The 23,295-nt window shown below is 43.3% G+C and overlaps 1 protein-coding gene across 1 annotated transcript in view; it reads left to right on the top strand.

Annotated features, from left to right (window-relative positions):
* PCCA (propionyl-CoA carboxylase subunit alpha) overlaps positions 1 to 23,295 on the top strand; it is a 376,803-nt gene that overhangs the window by 175,413 nt on the left and 178,095 nt on the right. Inside the window, exons 13-16 of the mRNA XM_004577373.2 lie at positions 9,674 to 9,817; positions 11,099 to 11,173; positions 15,115 to 15,183; positions 17,245 to 17,320. Of these exons, the coding sequence (XP_004577430.2) occupies positions 9,674 to 9,817; positions 11,099 to 11,173; positions 15,115 to 15,183; positions 17,245 to 17,320 (364 nt within the window). The remainder of the gene's footprint in view (positions 1 to 9,673; positions 9,818 to 11,098; positions 11,174 to 15,114; positions 15,184 to 17,244; positions 17,321 to 23,295) is intronic.

Below are 23,295 nucleotides of genomic sequence, written 5' to 3'. Positions count from 1 at the left end.
TTGCTGAGATAATTCCTTTACTTCCTTTCTGGTTGATCTCTTCTGCTTCCACCCTAAGTGCTGTGCCATCTTCTTTTTCTCTCTCCCCTTTTAAAATTAAGACCTAGGTACACACACATTGCCTCTCTCTCCAGCCTCTGGTTCACTCTGCAGTGCCGACGGCGGCCAGGGCTAGGCCAGGAGCTGGAGCTCAGCGTGGTTGGCCCCTGCCAGCAGCAGCACCTTCAGCAGCACCTGCGGCGTCCTAGGGGCTTGAGCAGCCGGAGCCTTGCCTTGGGCCTCAGAGCGAGGAATTGACTCTAAGTGTTCTGACACAGCACACGGGCCTCCCATGCTATGCTAAAACCCAACCCTTCCCTTTTCTGAGATTTCCGCTAGGCCAAAACCCAACCCTTCCTTTTCTGAGATTTCTGCCATAGTTCCTGTATTTGTTTTAAATGTTTGTTTGTTTGTTCCATGAAGTTTCTTCTGAAACACATTCTGTGAAATGCCACATCTTTGGGTAGTCTTCCTTTACCTTGAGTACAGTATTCTTGGATTTCAGTTCTCTTTCTGTAGTTTTTGAATTCCTCTGTTTTCTAAGTTTAAGTTTGCAGTCTGGTGTCACTCTGGTTTCTTTCCCATTGTAGGTGATGTTGTCTCGCCATCTGAAAGCTGGCCCAGTTTCCTTTGCAAGCCTGGGAGTGTTTTCATATCCATCAACTCTCCCTTTGTTTCATTGCCTGTTACAATGTGGTACAGATTTCATCAGGAGAAAGTTCCTTCTGTTATTTAACTCTTTGAACTCCTGTTTGCCGGTTAGGTGTGTTGGGTAGGCCTTCTCATATGTATGTGTGTGTAATTACTCGTGTCCAAATGCTGTTAGTTTTGATTTGAGGTATTTGGAAAAGCAATCTGCTTGTAATCTACAAGGCTGCACAAAGACTCCTAATTAGAGTGAAGGGGAGAAATGTGATTTTTCCATGGAAGATTAAAAAATATTCCCAGATTTCACAGATTTAAAAAAAATTAGTTTGGGGCCCGGCAGCGTGGCCTAGCGGCTAAAGTCCTCGCCTTGAAAGCCCCAGGATCCCATATGGGCGCTGGTTCTAATCCCGGCAGCTCCACTTCCCATCCAGCTCCCTGCTTGTGGCCTGGGAAAGCAGTCGAGGACGGCCCAAAGCCTTGGGACCCTGCACCCACGTGGGAGACCCGGAAGAGATTCCAGGTTCCCGGCTTCGGATCGGCGTGCACCGGCCCGTTGAGGCTCACTTGGGGAGTGAATCATCGGACTGAAGATCTTCCTCTCTGTCTCTTCTCCTCTCTCTGTATATCTGACTTTGTAATAAAAATAAATAAATCTTTTAAAAAAAATTAGCTTGGGTGTCGACTGAAGGGATAATTATGCTAGTCAACTGATAATAATAATAATAAAAGCTACCCAAATGAATTTGTCACCAATTTGTAAAATTCCTTTCTTGGTAGATGGGCATTTTGGATGTGGACATAAGCTGACTTTTTTGAAATTTATTACTTTTAAAGATTGATTTATTTTTGTTGGAAAGTCAAATTTTACAGAGTGAAGGAGAGACAGAGAGAAATATCTTCCATCTGCTGGTTCACTCCCCAAGTAGCTGCAATGACCGGAGCTGAGCCAATCCCAAGCTAGGAGTCAGGAGCTTCTTCTGGGTTTCCCGCATAGGTGCAGGGTCCCAGTGCTTTGGGCCGTCCTCGACTGCTTCCCCAGGCCACAGGCAGGGAGGTGGGAAGTGGGGCATCCAGGACACAAACCGGTACCCATATGGGATCCCGGCACATGTAATGGAAGGACTTTAGCCACCAGGCTACCGCGCTGGGCCCCTTACTTGAAATTTAAAAACTTGTTTGAAATGTATTTGAGAAAAGGAAAGTAAATGACAGACTGAGCTCTCCCATGGGCTCTTTCACTCCCAGCGTTTATGCCATAGCTGGTTTAGTCGGAGGAGGAGCCATAGTCAGGGCTTGGGCCCTCAGCCCTTCTCTCCCTGGTTGGTTGAAGGAAGCCAGTTACTCAAGTTGTGCCCGCTGGCTGCCATGTTGGCACGACCTGGTGCTGAATCAGGAGCTACACTCAGAGCTGACGGTGGGCATCAGCCCCCTGCCCTTGGTCCCCTGCCCCGTGTCTTATCAGCTAGACCAAATACCTGCCCCCACTTGATCTCTTTGTACAACAGGTCAGATTCTTGGGCTGCCGACTGTCAGCCATAACTACACTCTTCTAGAATATTTGAAGTTAGTATGGGAAAATGAAGATGAAGAACTTCAGATGTGTGTCTTATTTCCTACGTTTTGTTAGAAAGTTGTAGAAGGAAAGTTTTGGCATACAGCTATCCATAGGTAAGCTTGTGCAGCACTTACATTTATGGCCTTGTTTCAAAGCGTCTTAAATTACAATGCTGCCTTAGATTCTGGACTCCATTACCTACATTTATGTTGAATCTTCCCTTGGTTTGTTTTAGACTGTGGTAAGAAAATGTCACAGACTGGGCAGCTTAAACAGAGATTTCATCCTCACTGCTCTGGGAGGTCCTCAGGAGGCCTTCCTCCTTCAGATGCGCTCCTCCCCTCCCTGCTGCTCCTCCCCTCCCTGGCACTCCTCCCCTCCCTGACTGGCGCTCCTCCCCTCCCTGGGAGTAGCTCCTCCCTCAGATGCGCTCCTCCTTTCCCTGGCTGGCGCTCCTCCCCTCCCTGGCGCTCCTCCTCTCCCTGGCTGGCGCTCCTCCCCTCCCTGGGAGTCGCTCCTCCCCTCCCTTCCGCTCCTCCCCTCCCTGGCACTCCTCCCCTCCCTGGGAGTCGCTCCTCCCTCAGATGCGCTCCTCCCCTCCCTGGCTGGCACTCCTCCCCTCCCTGGCGCTCCTCCCCTCCCTGCCGCTCCTCCCCTCCCTGGCTGGCACTCCTCCCCTCCCTGGCTGGCACTCCTCCCCTCCCTTCCGCTCCTCCCCTCCCTGCCGCTCCTCCCCTCCCTGGCTGGCGCTCCTCCCCTCCCTGGCGCTCCTCCCTTCCCTGGCACTCCTCCTCTCCCTGGCTTACAGGTGTTGTCTCCCTGCTCTTCGGGGGGCATCCCACCCCACTGTGTTCCTAATCTTTCCTTTTTGTGGAAACATCAGACATTCAGGATTAGAGCCACTCTAATGACCACGTTTTAACTTAATTACCTCTTTATTAAAGTCCCTGGCTCCAAATAAAGTCACCTCTGAGGTAGCAGGGGTTAGAACTTCAACATAGGAATTGGGGCCGGGAGAGGGGACACAATTCAGTCCCTAACAGTTCCCTTCGCCGTTTTTCCCATCTGTTTGTTGTTCGGGTCAACAGGGGAGCTCCCTAATAGATTCTGCTCTGTTCCCACAGCCTCTCCTGAATGTAGCCATTCTTTTCAAGGTGAGTTTACAGGAGCAGTGTGCTGGGACCTATTTCCTAACATGCTTTTTATCTTTGAGTCCTATGGATCAAATCTAATAACTTCAGATCTTTATTTTGAAATCCTATATTCTCTGGAGGTACTGCTTCAGAATTTTAATGGGTGCAGGTTAGATTCTGTACTGGACAAAGAATCCCTCTGAACCAGAAGAGCAGAATCAAAAATAATGGCTTCAGTTACCCCATCAGGCAGGAATAACAACAGCCTGCAGAAAGAGACCTGTTATGCCAAACACCATTGTGAAACTCGACTTTATGTAACAGGACAATTTCCTCACATTTCAATGGAGAAGTCACACCTGTCCTGCCCAGCTGACTTGAATCTAACAAGTTGTGCCTTAAACATTGCTTTACAAGCTAAGTCTTTCTGAAAATTGGCAGTTTCAACTTGATGTACTTAAGTAAAGGTATCACTTCAATTTCTGTGAGTTCTGTGACTGTTACTTGGAGCCACAAGGTTGTGACAAGTCTCTTGCCCTGCACCTTTCATGACCGGGCATCTGGCGTATCCTCCCTGGACAGTGACAATGGAGCTTTTCAGAAGTTCATGTGTGTGTGAAGGTTTTGTGCATTTCAGAGTGGCATAGCTGTGTTACGGTTGCATGTCTTGAGTTTTACATGTGTTTCCTACTGAGCACATGGGCCCTCCCACTCAATGCCCTCCTCCCTGCCACGGCCTCCGGAGGATCTTGCTCAGGCCGGCCTCGTTAGCATGCCCTGCATCCGACTTCTTTCCACACTTTACAACAACTTCTTTTTCTTTTAGACTTTCTTCAGTGTTAATCTCAGGAGGGCTAGTATTGTGACACACCCATCAGCCTGTGGCACCTGCATCCGATGGCAGAGTAATGCTTGAATCCTAGCCCCTCCATCTGCAATCCTGCCCCCCTACTCATGCACTTGGGAAAGCAGCAGCAGATGCTCAAGTCATGGGTGCCTGCAGGTAGCAGGTAGCTTAGTCTCCATGGGAGACCCAGACGAGGAATCCTGACTCGACCCTGGCGGCACCCCCAGCAGTTGCAGCTGTTTGAGGAGTGAGCCAGTGGGTCCACGTTCTGTCTTTTCTCTGTCTTTCAAGTAAAGGGAATATTGTGTTATTTTTTAAATTTACCTCTATCTGTACTGTTGAGGACAACTCACCTTTTGTCTAGTCTCTTATACTTAGGGATTCAGGAATTAACAGAGAAATATCAAAGTAAAATATTTAAAAGTTTAAATTGTATAAGAGATATTGAACAGATTATCCACTGTTGTATAGCTTTTTATTTAACACAGTGGGAGGGTTCTGGCTGAAAAGAAAAGGATGTTGATCGAGCCAGGGATCCTTATTTTAATAATATTTTGTAAAATGGGAAACCAAACATTTTTCTAGCGACATTGCTTTTCTTGTATTTCGAAGTGACTTCTGAGTTTAAAGTTGCAAACATTAAGAATTTTGGATATCCTCCACTGCCTCTTGTCCCCCTCACTTCTGAGCCTCCCTGTTTCTGTCACGTGTTTTTGAGCCTGAAACATTTCAGTGTAAGTTACAGAACTAATGTCCTTTTACTCTTAAATAAATCTGAATTCTTTTGCAAACCAGGAAATTGTTTCATATAACTGTAGTACCAATGTCAACATCCGGATTTCAGCATTGACATATAGCCAGAATCCAATCTGTGGACTCTGTTCAAATTTTACTTCTTACTATTGCTTTCTTGCAGTTTACGAACAAAACAGAACAAAACAAAACAAAACAACAAAACCTAACTTTGGATTAATCATTGCATTTAGTTGTAACATCTCTCTTTGCTCTCTCAGTCTGAAACACTTCCTTGTCCTTTTTTGGGCCATTTGTGAGCTTGGCACTTTTAAAGAACACAATTGGTGTTTATTCTGTGCAGTGCCATTTATTTTAGGTTTGTCTATTTTGTCATGGTGAGGTTGGCCAGGAATGTTCTAGAAGTGAAGTGCGTTCCATGAGCACCACACAGGAGGCATGCTGCTGACCGCAGTGTCCCTGCTCTCGCTTGGGTGTTTAATGAACAGTCTTTTTTTTTTTTAAAAGATTTATTCATTTTGGGCCCGGCGGCGTGGCCTAGTGGCTAAAGTCTTCGCCTTGGAAGCCCCGGAAAGGATCCCTTGACTGGTAATAAATCTTAATAAATCTTAATAAATCTTAAGATTTATTCATTTTATTACAGCCAGATATACACAGAGGAGGAAAGACAGAGAGGAAGATCTTCTGTCCAATGATTCACTCCCCAAGTGAGCCACAACGGGCCGATCCGAAGCCGATCCGAAGCTGGGAACCTGGAACCTCTATCCGGGTCTCCCACGCGGGTGCAGTGTCCCAGTGCATTGGGCCGTCCTCAACTGCTTTCCCAGGCCACAAGCAGGGAGCTGGATGGGAAGTGGAGCTGCCGGGATTAGAACCAGCGCCCATATGGGATCCCGGGGCGTTCAAGGCGAGGACTTTAGCCGCTAGGCCACGCTGCCGGGCTCTTAATGAACAGTCTTACAGGAGACACTTGGAGGCTGGAAAATATCTCTCCTTACTTTCGCTCACTAGTTTTTAGCTTCCTTGTTTGTGTATAATGAAGAATATTGCAAGAGGCAACAGTATTTGTGTCAGAATTTCTAGAAGTTTCAGGATCATACCACAAAGATAATTTTCTCAGTTCATTATTACTAAAACTTGATACTTGAAGCACTCTGAAGTGAGGCAAAAGCTGACTCACCCCACAGCTGTTTCTGTAAAAATGGAGTGATTTTTAGGGAGCTGAATTTGGAGACACAGACTAGTAAAAGAGTGGCAGGGAGGTGTCAGCATGGGTGACAGCTTGGTGGTGACTGAGATAACAGATCCAACTTCAGTGGTGAGTAGTCCCATCATGAGTTAGCTGTGACTGATGTAAGTGATGTGAGCTCTACTCACATGCTCTATTACCATAACATGGCATCTGATGGTTGCTGCTGCTGTTTGAGCAAACAATTCATGGTGAGCCAGGGGGCAAGCGGGAGATTGTCCATGCAAACTGGTTTAGCAGCTAACAAACTGCAGTGTAGCACTGCCTTGATGACTTATACCTCAATGAATGATCTGTCTTTGTAAAAATATTTATTTATTGAAAGGCACAATGCCTTCCATGTGCTGGCTCATCCCCCAAATGCCTGCATAAGCTGAGCTCTGCTGGCTGAGGCCAGGTGTCAGGAGCTCTGTCAGGGTCTCAGGACCTAGCACTGGAGCCACCATCCTGCGTCCCAGAGTGCACGTTAGCAGGAGGCTGGATCAGCAGTGCAGTCAGAGGCAGAATGCTGACATGCCGGAGGGCGGCTCAGCCCGCTGCACCCCAGTGCCCACCGCACTCTCTGTAGCTGTCGAACTTGCTGCCGGTGCTCTATATGTCTTTGCCTTCTTTTCATTTTTTCTTTTAAAACAACCTTTTGTTCTACTTAGCCACCTCCACCTCCCACCTAGCCATGTTTTCTTCTTTTCCTTTAAAAGTATTTTGAAAACATCAATGAAATATGCTTTGGCCTGGGAGCCATGTCATTCCTCTGTCTGTCTGGGCTCTGATCCCTAAAGCAGTTGAATTTAATTTAGAGAAGAAATTGATTGCCAAGTGCTTGAGAAGGGGCTGGGGATATAAGAGATTATTTAAATGATGTTATGCTTACAAGTTTCCTGGTGGTGATAGTAACAACACAGTCTAAAGGAAATGTTGCCTATTTCCCAGTGAATAGCCGTGGAATCAAGTGCAATTAGAAGGACTTCCTTGTACGAATGTTTCAAGTTTTACTTTAGAGAAATTCTATTTCTTTTAACTGAGAAAATCAATCTTGTTAGAACATCTAATAGATTTTGACAACACCTGTGCCTGGGTGAGCTGGGGTTTTATTCTGTAAATAATTTGTTTACTTTTGGAAGTCAATTGCTGTTTTGGCTATCTATGTCATGGCTAACATTTAAATTAAGTAACATTAATCGCAAATTTTTAATTTAATTGCTTTCATTAATATAAGATATATTTGAACCAAAGTGGCTCTGTGTTTGGAACCTGTTCGCTGTGGGTCTAACATACTTACTTCTCTTAAGTATAGTTACAGAGATATCTTCTAAGGTAGAACAGTGTAAAGCAGCCTCATGGTAAATGTTAATCTGGAAGCCTTCATAGTAGTATATTTCTAGAGACAATAATTGTCTGCATTTTATTTGTTGCGCACAAATGCGTGCCTGCTTCTCGTTAGTGCATGTTTTCATCCACGTGCCCCCTGAGAGGGCAGGAAGCTAATGTTTTCAGTAGGCTGATGGAACTCCCGCCACTCCCATCCACTTCCTATAGGTTCAGCTCCGGATTTGCTGCCTGTTCATTCAGTACATACATGCTTGCCTAGTATGCACATCTGAGGGAATGAATCATCCATTTAATTTTTTCTTTCAGATTTACTTTTTTATTTGAAAGGTAGACTTACAGAGAGAAGGAAACACAGAAGCAGAGGCATCTTCCATTTACTGGCTCCTCCACAAATGGCTGCAGTGGCCAGGGCTGGGCCAGTCAGGAGCCAGGAGCCAGGGGCTTTCTCCAGGTCTCCCACGTGGGTGTAGTGGCCCCAGGAGTTGAGTCATCCTCCTGTGCTTTCCCAAGCCATTAGCAGGGATCTTGAGGAAAAGTGGAGCAGTGAGGACTAGAATCAGCACCCATATGGGATGCTGGCACTGCCAGGTGGAGGATTAGCCTGTTGAGCTGTCATGCCAGCCCTTATTTAACTTGTACCAATGTTCTCTCACCCATGCGGACTGCGTGAACACTTCACTGTGGGACTCAGCCTGGAACAGTTAGACTGTGAGGTGCTTTGGCACAGATGGTCCCTAGCGCACAGTAGGCTCACGCCTCGGCGGCGTGACAGTGAGCCCTTTCTCACGGGACCGTGGCCTCCAACAATGACACAAGTGCTTGGGCTTGCTCTTGTCTTAGGAAATGCAGCAGAGTTTTGTGTCTCATAATTTGGTTTCAAAAATACATATTTAAACTAATAAGATCTTTATTTAATGTCACAGTTATTTTTCAAAGGGTAGACGCTTATTTTAGTGATGATTTGTCATTAAGATTATGTCAAAATGCCTTAAAATGTTGTTGAAACTGTAAACAAATTCATAACACACACACACAGCTAATTATGGATGCCATCTGTTTATTTTTCCAAAGCTTTTTTTTTTGATGGCTGTGGCATTGTCCACTTATGATAAGCTTCAAGATTATTACAATGACTAAGTCCTGTCCTGCAAACAGTAGAGTTTAAGATGGGAGGATAATTCGTTTGTTCACTGACCTTTTCCAGTGTCAGAGCTGATGAAATATGACATGTCATGATAAACTATTGTGGAGTACATTTGGAACATAAATAATTTTTACAATAAAAAATTAGTGAAGCTGCAGATGTAGCCAAAATTGCACTTACATTTTTATTACTCACTCAGGAATTTGTGTGCAGGATAGATTGTCCTTTGCTTGTTAGCATCATAAGTGGCTTTATTTTAATTGAAGTTCAGCAGTCTGTGACTGGTCAGGTTTCCAGGGACACACATCTGTCTGTCAGAGCGTGTTGTGCCTGTGTGTCCCGGGTGTTGTGGGTGCTGACGGCCAGGTGCTGTCACGGCAGCTCTCAGCAACTTGCTGAGCGAGCAGAGGGGTTTTGCGAGATCTGTCTTGCTATTGTGCATGCTAAGCACCATCCCAGTCCTTCTGGAGGGAAAGCAGCCTGAAGGGCCGCCTGCTGCCTTCGGCCGCACTGCCTTGATGCAGGATTACGCTAATGTGCTGCCTGTCAGGCCAGGTTAGTGAAAGCAGGCCAGTGGCTGAGGTTCAGGGTAGCCCAGTGCTTTGGAAAATCATACGCTGCCCCTATAGATGCCATGTGAAGTGTAGCAGAACAGGTTGATTATCTGCCACATTGAGAATATGCAGCAAAATAAATAACGCGTTTCAGTTAAAAATCAGTTTCAAATTCGGATTGTTAAACGTTGCACCACACGTAACTCGAAACTGGGAGAAATCAGAGTTTACAAATACTCTCCGGATTTTTGTTCTTTGTACACTTAGGGTACTGTAATATGTTTATTCTTTTTTTTTTTTTTTCCTAGCTACAGAGTTCCGTAGTAGATTCTGATTAAATGTATCTCACTCAGAAACTCTTAGCATATTTCTTGCTTCTTCCTGTTTATTTACCTTTTGACGGGCGGACTTTGGCCTTGCAGGTTGAGCATCCTGTCACAGAATGCATTACTGGCCTGGACCTGGTCCAAGAAATGATCCGTGTTGCTAAGGGTTACCCTCTCAGGCACAGACAAGCTGATATTCCCATCAACGGCTGGGCAGTTGAATGTCGGGTTTATGCAGAGGTAAAATGGAGGCTGGTGGGAGGAAGGCTGGTAGTTTGTCTAGAGTCATACGCTCGGTAAAGTTAAGGTTTTAAAACTTGTGTCAAGTGTTTATTTCTGTAATCCATAATTAAGCCAGACAAAAAATGGATCAACTTGGCAAAATTCAATGTAGTTTTAAGGGAATTGAGTTTAATCTTTTCTTGAAATTTTCTGGATAGGAAAATAGTTCCACTTCATTTAGACACGGCAAACTGTAAATATTCCTAATCTTGAATGGACCATAGGTTTTTGTTTTGTTTGTTTTCAAACCACATTTGCAAGAAATGGCGTTCATTTCTGTGTGTTTTTTGAAAGCCAAATTTGTGTTCATGTTAATTGATTCAAAATGTGCTTACTTTTTTCCCCAAAATTTCTTTTCAAAATGATTCTGTTCTTTATCATTACATGAAAACAACAACTGAAATTTGAATTGGAAATCTTCTAGTGAGATATGTGTGCTTATTTCTTAATTTTAGCAGAGGGGTTTAGTTTTATTTTAACAACGAAACTAGGTGGTAAACAGTCAAAATCTAAAAATGCACTTTGGAAATTACTAGAACATAAGTGAAAGGAAATATTTGTTCTGTGTTTCAGACATTGAAAATGTCAAAACTTTGACAAATGAATCATCCATTCCTGTGTTTAATAAAATAGAATATTATTCTGGAAAATTTTGTGAGGACCTTAGTAATATGTTTTAGCACAGTTATTGCTGTTCTCTCTTTTTATGGATTTTTTAAGTGGTATTCGGATGACACTGAGCTTGGTCCACCCTGGTGGTGCAGTCACAGATGGAACACTGCTCTAGTAGCACGTGCAGAGTTTTTTTCTTTGGACTTTATTTGGAGAACCCAGATTCTGAAGTTTTACCATATGTGAGCTGTTTTGAAAAGTAAGAAGAACAAATCTCTAGTGTGTCACATTTGTTGTTCTGTACTTGGCGCATGTTTTGATGTAGAGCCTAGGTTATTTTATTTTTGCCCAAGGCATTCTAAGAAGTTTCGTAAAAAGTTGGAATTGTACCAATTTCAATAAAGTATGAGCAAGGTCAAGCTAAATTCTGCTTACAGTTCTGTTTGACTTTTAAACATACTTTTGAGCTGTAGAGAGTATAAGACAGTAGTATTCTGAAATATGTGATTTGGTAAATACTGTATGTTGAAAATAGGCTTGTAAATGCTTCTCATTGTGTAAATATTTAACCTTACTCATCCTGATTTATATTTCAAAGGCCGTGTTTCCTTTCCTTTGAACTTTCAGGACCCCTACAAGTCTTTTGGTTTACCCTCTATTGGAAGATTGTCTCAGTACCAGGAACCAAGCCATCTACCTGGTGTAAGTCACTAAGCCGTAATACCCACTGAGGGGTTAAAATCTTGATTTATGTTGTACTTTTATGTTATAAGCCTGTCAACACCAAAGGGTATAAATTGAAGGACAAATGAAATTCAAGGGGAATAACTATTTTTGTGTTAAGAAATGTTTAAGTCTATTTTATGGTATTTAGGAAAGCCAGAAATGAAAGGGCAGGTCCCGAGACACTGGATGATAGTTCATAATGTTGTCGATTGTTTCCAAGAAAAAGCGGGTAATGAAGTAGAACATGAAAGCTGAAGAATGGAAGATGACTTCTTTCGTATCACAGTTAAATCTTTTCCATCAAGTTGATTCAGTCGTCTCCTGCCTCCCATATATGAAAAAATTAAAAAATAAAATCAGCTTGTTGATTGAGGTGGATTAAGAAAAAGAAAGTAAACCACAGACTATCATGGACTTAAAAGTACATGCTGTTTACGGAAGTTAAAGCAAATGATCCCTGTTAGTTCATCCTGTAGCTCTTCTCTGTTAAGCAACTGTTCTTTAGTTTTTCTGCCGCATAAAAAGAACAAGGACATACCCATTCTCTTCACCAAGGTAATAAGTGCATAGAGAGCTGACATTATGTTAGCTGGTGGATGGCAAGGCTGTACCATCTGTGAACCTGATTATTCAGTTTGATTACAGGCAAGGAGATGGTGAAAGATTACAGGAAGAATTCTAAATTTGAAGATGTTATTGGATATATGATTTATTTCACTTTTTAAATTGTTTTTGCCCATGTGCTTTCTAAAGGGACTTGACCCTTTCTAAGCTTGGGGACCCCATGCTGTGTTCAAAGCCCAGAGGCAGAGAAAAAAATTGTAAAGACTTAACAGGCATTATGTGATGTTAAATAGCAGATGAGAAACCAAGTATCAGAGGGACGTATCTAAACACTCCTTTAATCAGGCAAAAATGTATTAAATAAGAATTCCTAATGATCACTCTAGTTGGTACAAGTTTTCACCATGTTGTAATAGCTAACAGGATGTCAAACATTTTGCCCTCGCAAGTTTTTGCAATTTGCAATTTTCGAACGTGAGACCTGTTGAAAGTACAAGTGATAATGGACAAACTCTACCCCCTACAGTCTTCGTCCCACCAAATCTTTCTTCAATTAATGCTGCAGCAGGAGTTTTATGTAATAACATTTGCAGTTGTGAGCCATCCATAGAAAGGAAAAACAATTAAAATGCCTTAAATGTTCTGCTTACTGCTGTTATTTGCGCGCGTGAATGTTGCATGTCAGCTAAATGGGCCAAGGAATAGATAAAGTGACTGGGTGCGGGAGAGTGCACACTAAGCTCTGTCTGTCATTATTGCTGGGCGCAATCAAATTGATGTCAGCAGGACAGTAGATGCGTTGACAGCTGTAATTATGTATCTCCATGGTGATCACTTTTGGCCTGTCATGGAGGCCCACGAGTCCCCTCCCTTGGAAGCATTTAATCAGATTGGGCTGTCACTTGTCAGGTAGACATGGCGGGCTGGGAGTCGTGCTTAGGGAGAGAGGTGAATTGAGAATGAAGTGTGGGAGACGGCTGGTAGTTTGCAAGGTCCGCTGTGGTACCGAAAAGAGAAATTTTAATTATGCTCGGTTTCTGCACAGTAGTTGGAGAGGCTCCTGTGGCGGGCCCGGGTCTTGGGTGTGGTGCTCTGCGCTGTTCTCCCCCCTTGCCTCATTAAGATTGGGCCCGGCAGTGCAACTCGGGAAAGCACTTTGGGCTCTTACCTTGTTTGGTCATGAGAATATGTGCTTTCAAGTTAACTTAGGATCTGTGCTTGGCACATATATTTTTGAGCATGACATTATTTAACATGCAAGGGTTTAGATTTTGTTTTATCTTTGATCACTGTAATCTGTAAATTTGTTATTTTGAATTATTTTCTGCTCAGAAGTTTGTTTCCAATTCCATTTGACTTTATTCTCGAAGCTTTTAATACGGATTCACATAGCCTTTGATAGCATGGAGGAATGGAGGTAGATTCACTTTTAATTAATTATATACAGGTGAAAATATAGCTGAGTATTTGGAAAAAGCTGTGTGAGCACTAAGTTATAAATCGGGATTTTCAGGCTTTATTATGATTGTAAGTTGCAAATGCTGATTTGCTTATACAAAGATATGTGGTGCTACATATAATCATGCTGATTTTATCTCACATATTTTAATATTAAGATGGAAAAGCTGTGGACATAATTTAAGTAAACACAAAAGATACAGTTACATTTAGTAGTCCTGGGTAGCCTAATTTTTGGAATGACTATTGAAGGTCACTAAAATTTAAAATTATGAACTATCTAGGAAAGTGCAATACTTGGTATTGTCTGATATTTTAATAGGTTGAAATAAAAATAATTTGTATCAATCTTAGTTTTAAATACAGCTTAATAAACAGGCTATGTTTTTAACAGATGAACTGATGATAAGATTAGTTCTTTGATTTTTTTTGGCACAAAAATGAAGAAAATGGAAGTGCTCAGGCATCCTCTGCTGTGTGAGCTGATAACCAGCTGCCACTGGGGACTATTTAAATCTAGGAAGAACTTGGGTAGGGTTCGTCATTTATTGCTTCAAAAGATGCCCCACTACGCCTCTCCTGGTTTTTAGCAGCCTCTAAATTGCGAAGGACCTCAATGTACTGAAATATGTGTTGGGAAAATGGAATACTATTATGATTTGTTGAGTGTTCTGAATGTAGGAAGGTAAATATGAGTGCAAATATCCACATTTGTGTTTGGAATTAGAGGAATAAAAGCCGTCTGGGTATGTTATAATGTCACCTTTTAAACTCTTACAAAGAGTAATAGCAGTTTTTTTTTTTTTTTTTGAAGAATAAAACTGTGGCTTAGCTTTTGATGTCACCATTTAATAAAGCCATCATCTTACCCTCATGTGGCTATTTGAGACAAGAGGTTCTACATGTGGTCCCTTGATAATTGCCTAAATTAAAATATTAAAGGCTTCCCAGCTGCAGAGTTGGCCTTTGTCTGCAGACAGATGATGCTGCTGAAGACAGGCTCCTTCCCGCAGGTGTAGCAGCCCTGCACAACGCAGCCCGCTGCCCACCCCTCTCTCCACCCCTGCGCAGCGCCCGCAGGAAGCCTGCTGCTCCTGCAGCCTCCATTGCATTCCTCTGTCCTCCAGAACCCTAGGAAACATGTCGCAGGCTCAAGTATTTTGATTACCTTTTAAATACTTCAGATTCCGAAACTTCTTTGTAATTTAACAAACATTCTGGGCTTAGCAACTGCTCATTTTGGAAGTTTTATGTGGCTCACCTCCGTGCCTCACTGCTGGTATCAAACTGGGAGATGCAAAGACAGCCATGTTCTAACCAGTGTGTTGACTGGTTAACAGCAATCAGGTTCTTTAAAGAAATATTTTGAACTTACGCTGTTTTCTCCCTCCCACCCCACCCCATGAAAATCACGAAATCAGAACTCTAATTGGGGCTGTGTCCTTACGAAGCAAAGCCCTGGGAAAAGCTGTGTAAGCATGACAGTCTCAGGAGACGAGCAGTAGCAGAAAACGAGTGTTTTACAGTTGAGAGGGTGAGACAGCCAAGGAAAGTGTTGTAGACATGAAAGGCCCCAGGCCTGCCTGGCTCGGGCTGAGGGCGCTCTCCTGGCGGGGAGTGCCTCCGGAGGCCCAGCACTGGGCAGCGCCTGCCCTAGCCGTGGGTGGCTTCTTTGTGCTTTTCCATTTCTTCCCGTGCAGAGCCACAGGCGTGTTGTACTGCAAGGTAACACATCAGGATTGGTTTTTTCCGTCTCTATGCTTAGGTGGTTTTCCAGCCATGGAAGTGCTATTTAAGATTGAAATTCTCTTTCCTGTCTCCTTCATTGAAATGAAATTTTAGGATTTTGAAATTGCACAATGTGAAGTTACACTCATTTGTTTCTCTTTTCCCAGGTCCGGGTTGACAGTGGCATCCAACCAGGAAGTGATATTAGCATTTATTATGATCCAATGATTTCAAAAGTTAGTTCACTTTCTTAATGGCTTCTTTCAGTTTTCCGTTGGAAAAACACATTAGAAAGTGGGTGTTTTGTTGTAGATTCCGAATCATGTGCTGTGTTAAAACACAAAAGGCACTGATGTGAAATTGAAAGCAGAATAGATGTTTTTCTGTAACAGATATTTCCACATCATGTCAGTTTGCAGAACTCTCTCCTCCTAACCCCCTGCCACTCAAGCACCACACACACGCACACGCACACGCACGCGCACGCACACACACACGTCCGTCCGTCTCACTGCAGTGAGAGGAATGGAGTTGTTTCGGCCATTCCTGGAAAATGGCTGAGATGAAAGTAGGAATGACCGGTGGTGCCGAGAAGTGGGGTGACAGGCTGTACCAGCGTGAGTACTCTGGACCTTTTGATTTTTCAATTGACCAATCATGACTCCACTGGTTTGAACATAATTAAGTTGTATGTAAGAGTCCAGAACATGTGATAATGTCCGCCTGTCATTTTATTAACTTTTTAAATTTTTTCTCATCAATGCTTGAGGTTTTTAGTTTTTTAGACTCTTAATACCTTATTAAAAATATATTGTCGTATTAAAAACTGGATTTAAATTAGAAAACCTGGTGTTCGTGGCCATGTCGGGTATGTACTGAGCAACGATTTGCTTACTAAGTCTTATTTCTCAAGAGTCTGTTTTTTCTCTGAAGGTGTCTTTTCATAGTTGCAATGAATAAACTTTTTTGTCCTCTTTTCACTAAAGTTTGGATACTATTATTAAAATGAACCTTCTTTCATTTTGACATTGTTTTGTGTACTAGAAAATCACTGTTTAAAATGCATAACTTTAAAGATTGAATTTTAAATAATCATGTTTCCAATTATTGATAAATATATTTGTGTTCAGAAAAGTAGCCTAAAATCGTTTTTCAAATTAGCCTGATGTTGAAAACCTAGTAAAAGTCAAAAATACTTGATCTACATACTGACTAATGTAGCCAGCAGGAAAAGCTTTAGTGACTAGATCTTGTGTGGTTTTCTAGATGCAGCTAAATAGGCACAAAGTCATGTGGAGCAGTGGGCCTGTTGATGTTTCTCACACAACTACCCCTGCCTCTGTGTTTATGTGTAAAACTGAGTGGTTCTTAAAATTATCTTTTTAATTTTCACATTTAAAAAATATATATTGTCCTTTGAGAGGCGGAATTATAGAGAAAAGGAAAGAGAGAGATCTTCCATCAGCTGGTTCACTCCCCAAAGGACTACAATGGCCAGAGCTGAGGTGATCAGAAACCAGGAGCCAGGAGCCAGGAGCCTCTTTCCGATTTCCCACTTGGGTGAGGGACCCAAGGACTTGAGTCAGCCTCTGCTGCTGTTCCAGGCCACAACAGGGATCAGTGCTGGCCCATTCACCCAGACTGTGGGTAAGGTGCTGGAGAAGACGTCACACCTCCCGTCAGCGAGGGTTCACCTGCTGACTCTGACCCCTGAGGGCATCTCCACTGATGCCGAGCCTAGACGGCATTGGGCATGGCTCAGGTGACCAGGAGCCTGTCACCCTCTCAGGGAAGCACGCTGACAGCCCTGCTCCAAGCTCCCACTACTGCGTAGCCTTGACCACTGTGGGCATGAGGGGAGTGAATGAGCCAGTGGGAACTCTCTTTACATCTGTCTGTGCGCCTGGCAAATTACATTTTTTAAAAAGAGGAAAAATAAATTTACTTACTTTTGCTGAGTTATAGAACTATTAACTATCACATCAAACTTGGAAACCACAGGGGAAGTTCAAAAAAGAAAAAACTTTCTAATCTGACCACTATCCCAGATGTTCACTTTCTGTTCCAAATGTTTGTGTTTTGTTTTAGTTTCTTTAAAATTTTTGTACTTATTTTGTTGCATTTTATTTGTTTCAATGAGTAAGTTTTCAATAATTCTTAAAGTATCATATTAAAAGCTAAACCATTAAAAATTTTGAAAGATGTCATAGTAAATTTGTTATGAAAGGTTTTAAGTTTTACTAGAATCAATTATTTAATGTTTAGACACACATGCACTGGTTTTTGTTTGCTTTTAGCTGATCACATCTGGTTCTAATAGAACTGAAGCACTGCAGAGAATGGAGGATGCACTGGATAACTACGTTATTAGAGGTAAAAAGAAACATCTGCAATCTTGTTCCAAGGTTCTCGTGCCAGGAAACACCTTGAGTGTTCCATGGATCTTTGGTGTGTGGGGTGTTCTAATGGCAACAAGGAAAGCTTACATCGGTTAAAATAAGCTTTGGCTATAGGTGCTCCATTTTCTTTAGTAGTCTGATGATATGTTTATGAATTGTTGTATGTATACATGTATATTTATTACACACATACACACGACTAGGAGTCCCACCTGCTGGTTGACTCTCTGAGTGTCTGCAGTGGCTAAGACTAGGCTAGGCCAAAACCATCAGCCAGGAGCTCCAGCTGGGTCTCCCACATAGGTGGCAGGAATGCCATCTGCCTGTCCCCCTGCCTCCCAGGGCCTGCATTAACTGGCAGCTGGAAGCAGACCGCCGTGCTGTGGTGCAGGATGTGGGTATCTTAAATGGCTTCTCAACCAGTAGGCTGGAATTCTTATCTATTTCTTACTTCATCACACTTAGGATTTCTGACATTTTCTAGGTGAAAATATAGAAATGTAGCATTTTAGTGGTTGCAATTGCATGTGAAATGAGACTTGGGCAGAAAGAGCTGTAGTCCACTGCAGTTCAGAGCAGGTTTGCCATGTTTTTTTTTTGTTGTTTTTCTTGCACGTTTGAAGAAAAAAGCTTCCTGCTATCAAGCTCCCCGACAGTGCGTCTGGGAATACAGCTAGCAAGGCCTCAAGCCCTTGATCACTGTCCGTTGAAGTGTTCGGGAATACAGCTAGCAAGGCCTCAAGCCCTTGATCACTGTCCGCTGAAGTGTTCGGGAACACAGCTAGCAAGGGCCCAGGTCCTTGGGTCACTGCCCACACCTGGGACACCCAGAGGAAGCTCCAGGCTTCTGCCTTTGAAACTGCCTAGCTCTAGCTGGTGCAGCATTTGGGAAGTGAACCAACAGATGCAAGATCTTTTTCCATCTCTGCTTCTCTCTGTGTAACTTTGCCTTTCAAATAAAAATAGCTCTTTAAAAAATATATGGAGATATAAAGTGTAGATACCTGCATTTGACTAATCTCAGGGCAGGGTGAGTACATCTGACAGCTTCTTGCTTCGCTGATCAGAGCACATTGTTTTCTAGGAGATACAGTTATGCCTCCTCACGTGGTAGTTCTGTTGCCTAATAAGATGTGGTGCATGGTGGTAACTGAGGTACAGGTCACTGTTAGAGTTAACTAAAGCAAAGTGAACTTGACCCCCCCCAGGAGTAAACGACATTTTTATAAGCACCTTTCCATTAGTGATCAAAATATTATGAATTGTCATTAAATTGAGAGTAATGGATTTTAGTGTCACAGTTAAAGTTGAAGATATGCATTCACTCTGGGCTGTGATTGAATATCATAGGTTGAAACACAGAGGAGACAAACTGCCACTGTTCCTTCCTGACAGCCACCTCCCTCTGCAGGAGGCCAGGGTGGGGGTAGGGGCGAGATTGGGAGCCTGACAGGTGGAATGGTGGTGGGCGGGGCATGACTGAATACCTCTCTCTGAAGACCAAATGGACCCTTTATGCAGATTCCAGCTGGTTTCTCTTTGAGGGCACAGCTTAGAGCAGCCATGTGTTGGCAAGTGGATTAGGATTTTGCATGAAACAGAAGATAATGCATATCCCACCCAAGACAGGAAGCCCAGGCTATCAGTGGGGCATGCCCAGCCCATGCTTTGCCCCCGACTGCGTGCTATGTGAAGTGAGTAGTCAGTCCAGTGTGCACGACCTGAACCTGCCTCCTTTTTTGCGCAGCTAGCTTTTTTGTTTGCTTAATTTTTTATTTATTTAAAAAAGGGAGAGAAAGCAACACAGACCGATCCAGAGAGACACCTGGCGAGAATGCTGCTGTCTGCTGGTTTATTCCCCATGTGTCGGGGCCTGGGAACTCAGTCCAGGCCTGCCCTGTGGACAGCAGAGACCCACCTGCTTGAGCCTTGTGGATCTGGAGTCCAACCCAGGTACCTGGATTGTGGTCGTGGGCACCTCACTGGTGCCCTGACCACTGAGCCGAACACCTGCCCCACATCTGTGTTTTTCTGCTCATTTTAATCTAATGACAGTTCAGCCATGTCACATTTTCCTTATCTTTTGGTTTCTCATGTTTTCCTTAGTAAATTAGAAGAAATTAATTATCTTCCTTCACTTTTAGCCTCATCCTTTTTTCTTCCCATTTGATAATTAACAAGTGATGGTGATTTGGTATAATTCCTATATACTGACACAACCCTCTAAACTACAGAAGAACAATACATTTTCATATGACCTAAATGTAGCTTACACACACACAGTGTAATGTCAAAATGAAAAACATCTAAAGTTTTGAAAATTATCTTTTCTATTATTTCTAGCTCTTTTTCAATTTCCTTTTTTTAAAAAAAATTATTTTTATCGGAAAGGCAGATATACAGAGAATAGAAGAGACAGAGAGGTCTTCTGCCTGCTTGTTCAATCCCCAAGTAGCCGCAACAGCCAGAGCTGAGCTGATCCAAAACCAGGAGCCAGGAGCTTCTCCCAGGTCTCCCATGTGGGTGCAGGGTCCCAAAGCCTTGGGCCCTCCTCAACTCCTTTCCCAGGCCACAAGCAGGGAGCTGGATGGGAAGTGGAGCAGCCAGGACACAAACCCTTGCCCACATGGGATTTCGATACGTGCAAGGCGAGGATTTAGCCACTAGGCTGTTGTGTGTGGCCCTCGGTTTCCTTTTTAACTTAGTTATGCAGAGTTTCCTGGCCTTGTAACTGCTGTGTGTCACCATTTTAAACAGCATGCATGTGTTTTCTCTACACATGGGCTGAAGATGGGCCTACAGTGATCTTTTCCTGCAGAAATAGTATTAGCCCTAAAATGTCATTGGCGAACATTTGGAAGGCACAGCATTTTAGCTGTTTGTGTGTTTGCACACATGCATAGACACAAGGCAGATGCCTTAGACATTCAGTTGTTCCCAATATGTTCTCTCGGGACCTCCCCCTGTTGATGCTTGAAATTTTATGGCTGTTGAATTATCAGATTTTAGATAATTTGAATGCGAATTCATGAATTTGAGACGATTTGAGTAAGAATATTTTGTCAAAATCTTTTATATATATGTATATATGTCATCACTTTTATAGTATGCATTGTAACATCTGGGCTGGCCATCAGACCTGAGCTTACCATGAATTGTTTTTTTTTGTTTGTTTGTTTGTTTTGTTTTTTTTAAAGATTTTATTATTATTGGAAAGCCGGATATACAGAGAGGAGGAGAGACAGAGAGGAAGATCTTCCATCCGATGTTTCACTCCCCAAGTGAGCCGCAACGAGCCGGTGCACGCTGATCTGATGCCGGGAACCAGGAACCTCTTCCAGGTCTCCCACACGGGTGCAGGGTCTCAAAGCTTTGGGCCGTCCTTGACTGCTTTCCCAGGCCACAAGCAGGGAGCTGGATGGGAAGTGGAGCTGCCGGGATTAGAACCAGTGCCCATATGGGATCCCAGGGTGTTCGAGGCGAGGACTTTAGCCGCTAGGCCACGCCGCCGGACCCGCTTACCATGAATTGTTGCCCTGTATTAGCTTCTGAAAGAAGCATTCTTTCATATTTACAAAATATGCTTTCATGCTTCACACTTAACACATTTTCTGCTAATTGACTTACTTTACTTTCAAAATTAATTAATTTCATTATATTTGATCAAGAGTCAGAAAGGGTGACAGGCAGATTTACCTTCCACCTGTTAACTCATACCCTAAACCCCCGAAGCCAGGAGTGAATAACTTCATCTAGATGTCCCCTGTGGGTGTCATGCACGCACGTGCTCGAGCCATCACGTGATGCCTCCCACAACGCGCACGAACAGGTGGCTGGGTCCCACACACAGGAGCCAGTTCAGGCTCTGTGACGTCGGATGCAGCATTGCAAGCCCTGTCACTCTGCCGAACACATGGGCTTTTCTGAGCTGTATATGAGCCTCCTCAGTTACTGTTCTAATTGACTTAAATACCAAATAGGCCTGTCATTATTGTCCTGATTTCATGTGTGCCACATGCAACAGTTGTCTTTCTTTGCACAGATTCAGTTTTCCAATCTGAAATATTGGCCTGAGTCACCTCAATGTATTAATAAGGAAATCGGAGAGATTTTGATTTGTATCCTGAACTGATGCTCGTTAGTAACATGACGTTTATTATGTAATCACATGAGGGGGGCAGTCTAAGGGGCTCCCCACTCTGTTGGTTCTTGTGGTACCGTAACATCCACTGACTCATGGCACTTGATGAAGCCACGTATTTAAACATGTGTCGTAAGGTAGATTATCAATCACTTGGTGATACCAAGTATAATAATTCACACTAAACAATATTGAAATTCCATTTTAGAGAGTTACATACTGTTATGGGCCCCTGTGATAATGCTCCTCAAAGCATCTTCCATCACTATAATGGAAGAATTATGTAATGAATTTCTCAGTGTTTGATTATCCCATAAGACTATTATGCAAAGAGGACACTGATGGTCTAATCTTGTTTGGGTATTATTGCTGCTTAGTAGTTAGTTAATTACATGATAGGTCATTAATCAGTATTTGTTGGATGAGCAAGTGAATGAGTGATGCAACCCTGATTCTCCTGTGCTTGGTATGGACAGCACGTGAGCAGAACAGATGAGGAAGCATGTAACTGTGTAGGTGCCGTAGGAGTTGAGGGAGTGGGTGGTATGTTTTTCTCCCCTCTTTGTGGTCCTCTAGAAGTGACGGCAGTGCTGCTGTGCCACTTGTCAATGATTCTGCTGAGAGTGCTTTATTTTGTGTTGGCCTCCAGCGTGATACTGCAGCGGGACAACATTTTTAAAAGGGCTGACAGCTGGACCTGTAGCCTAGTGGCTAAAGTCTTTGCCTTGTGTGTGCCGAGATCCCATATGGGCACCGGTTCCTGTCCTGCCTGCTCCAGTTTCCATCCAGCTCCCTGCTGGTGGCCTGGGAAGGCGGTAAGAGACTGCCCAGGGCCTTGGGACTCTGTAAGTGTGTGGGAGACCTGGAAGAAGCTCTGGCTCCTGGCTTCAGATCAGCTCAGTTCCAGCCATTGCAGCCACTTGAGGAGTGAATCAGCAGACAGAGAATCTTTCTCTTTGTCTCTCCTTCTCTCTGTAAATCTGACTTTCCAATAAAAATTAAGTAAATCTTTAAAAAAAAATGGGGGAGGGGCTTGGCGGCGTGGCCTAGTGGCTAAGGTCCTCGCCTTGATCCCATATGGCCGCTGGTTCTAATCCCGTCAGCTCCACTTCCTCTCTGTCTCTCCTCCTCTCAGTATATCTGACTTTGTAATGAAAATAAAATAAATCTTAAAAAAAAAAATGGGGGGGTGCTGGCAGCTTACCAAGTTGTGAAATAAAGGAAGTGGGGACATTCAGACCCCTATGGAGTGTGACTTCTATATTTTAAAAACACATATTTATTTATTTGAAAGGTTTAGAGAAGGAAAAAGACAGGCACATACACACAGATATATTTCTTTTTTTTTTTTAAAGATTTATTTTATTTTTATTACAAAGTCAGATATGATGAAAGGAGGAGAGATAGAGAGAAAGTGGAGGTGCAGAGATTAGAACCAGTGGCTATATAGGATCAAGGCGAGGACCTTAGCCACCAGGCCATGCCGCCGAGCCCCACACAGATATATTTCATAATCCTCTGTGAAAATAGTCTGACATTGGATGTCAAAGTTCATATCTTTTTTAGCCAGCTGTTCACCTTTCGGGAATCTTTTCCCATGGACATTTACAACAATATTGTTTGTGGTAGCCAAAGTTCTGACCAACCTCGGTGTGCCCTGAATGGATGGATAAGAGAGTAAATTAGAATGCCTCTTTACCATAAGGCACAGTGCAGCTGCGCATAAAGGCGTGTCTCTGTGTGCTGCCGAAGCACAGCAGCAGTCGGCTGAGTAGACGGTTGTCCACCCTCCTGCCTTCCCTGCCAAG

The sequence above is a fragment of the Ochotona princeps genome, chromosome 12 (genome assembly GCF_030435755.1).
Source record: "Ochotona princeps isolate mOchPri1 chromosome 12, mOchPri1.hap1, whole genome shotgun sequence".
Classification (NCBI taxonomy): Eukaryota; Metazoa; Chordata; class Mammalia; order Lagomorpha; family Ochotonidae; genus Ochotona; species Ochotona princeps.
This window is presented reverse-complemented; position numbering and strand designations above follow the sequence as displayed.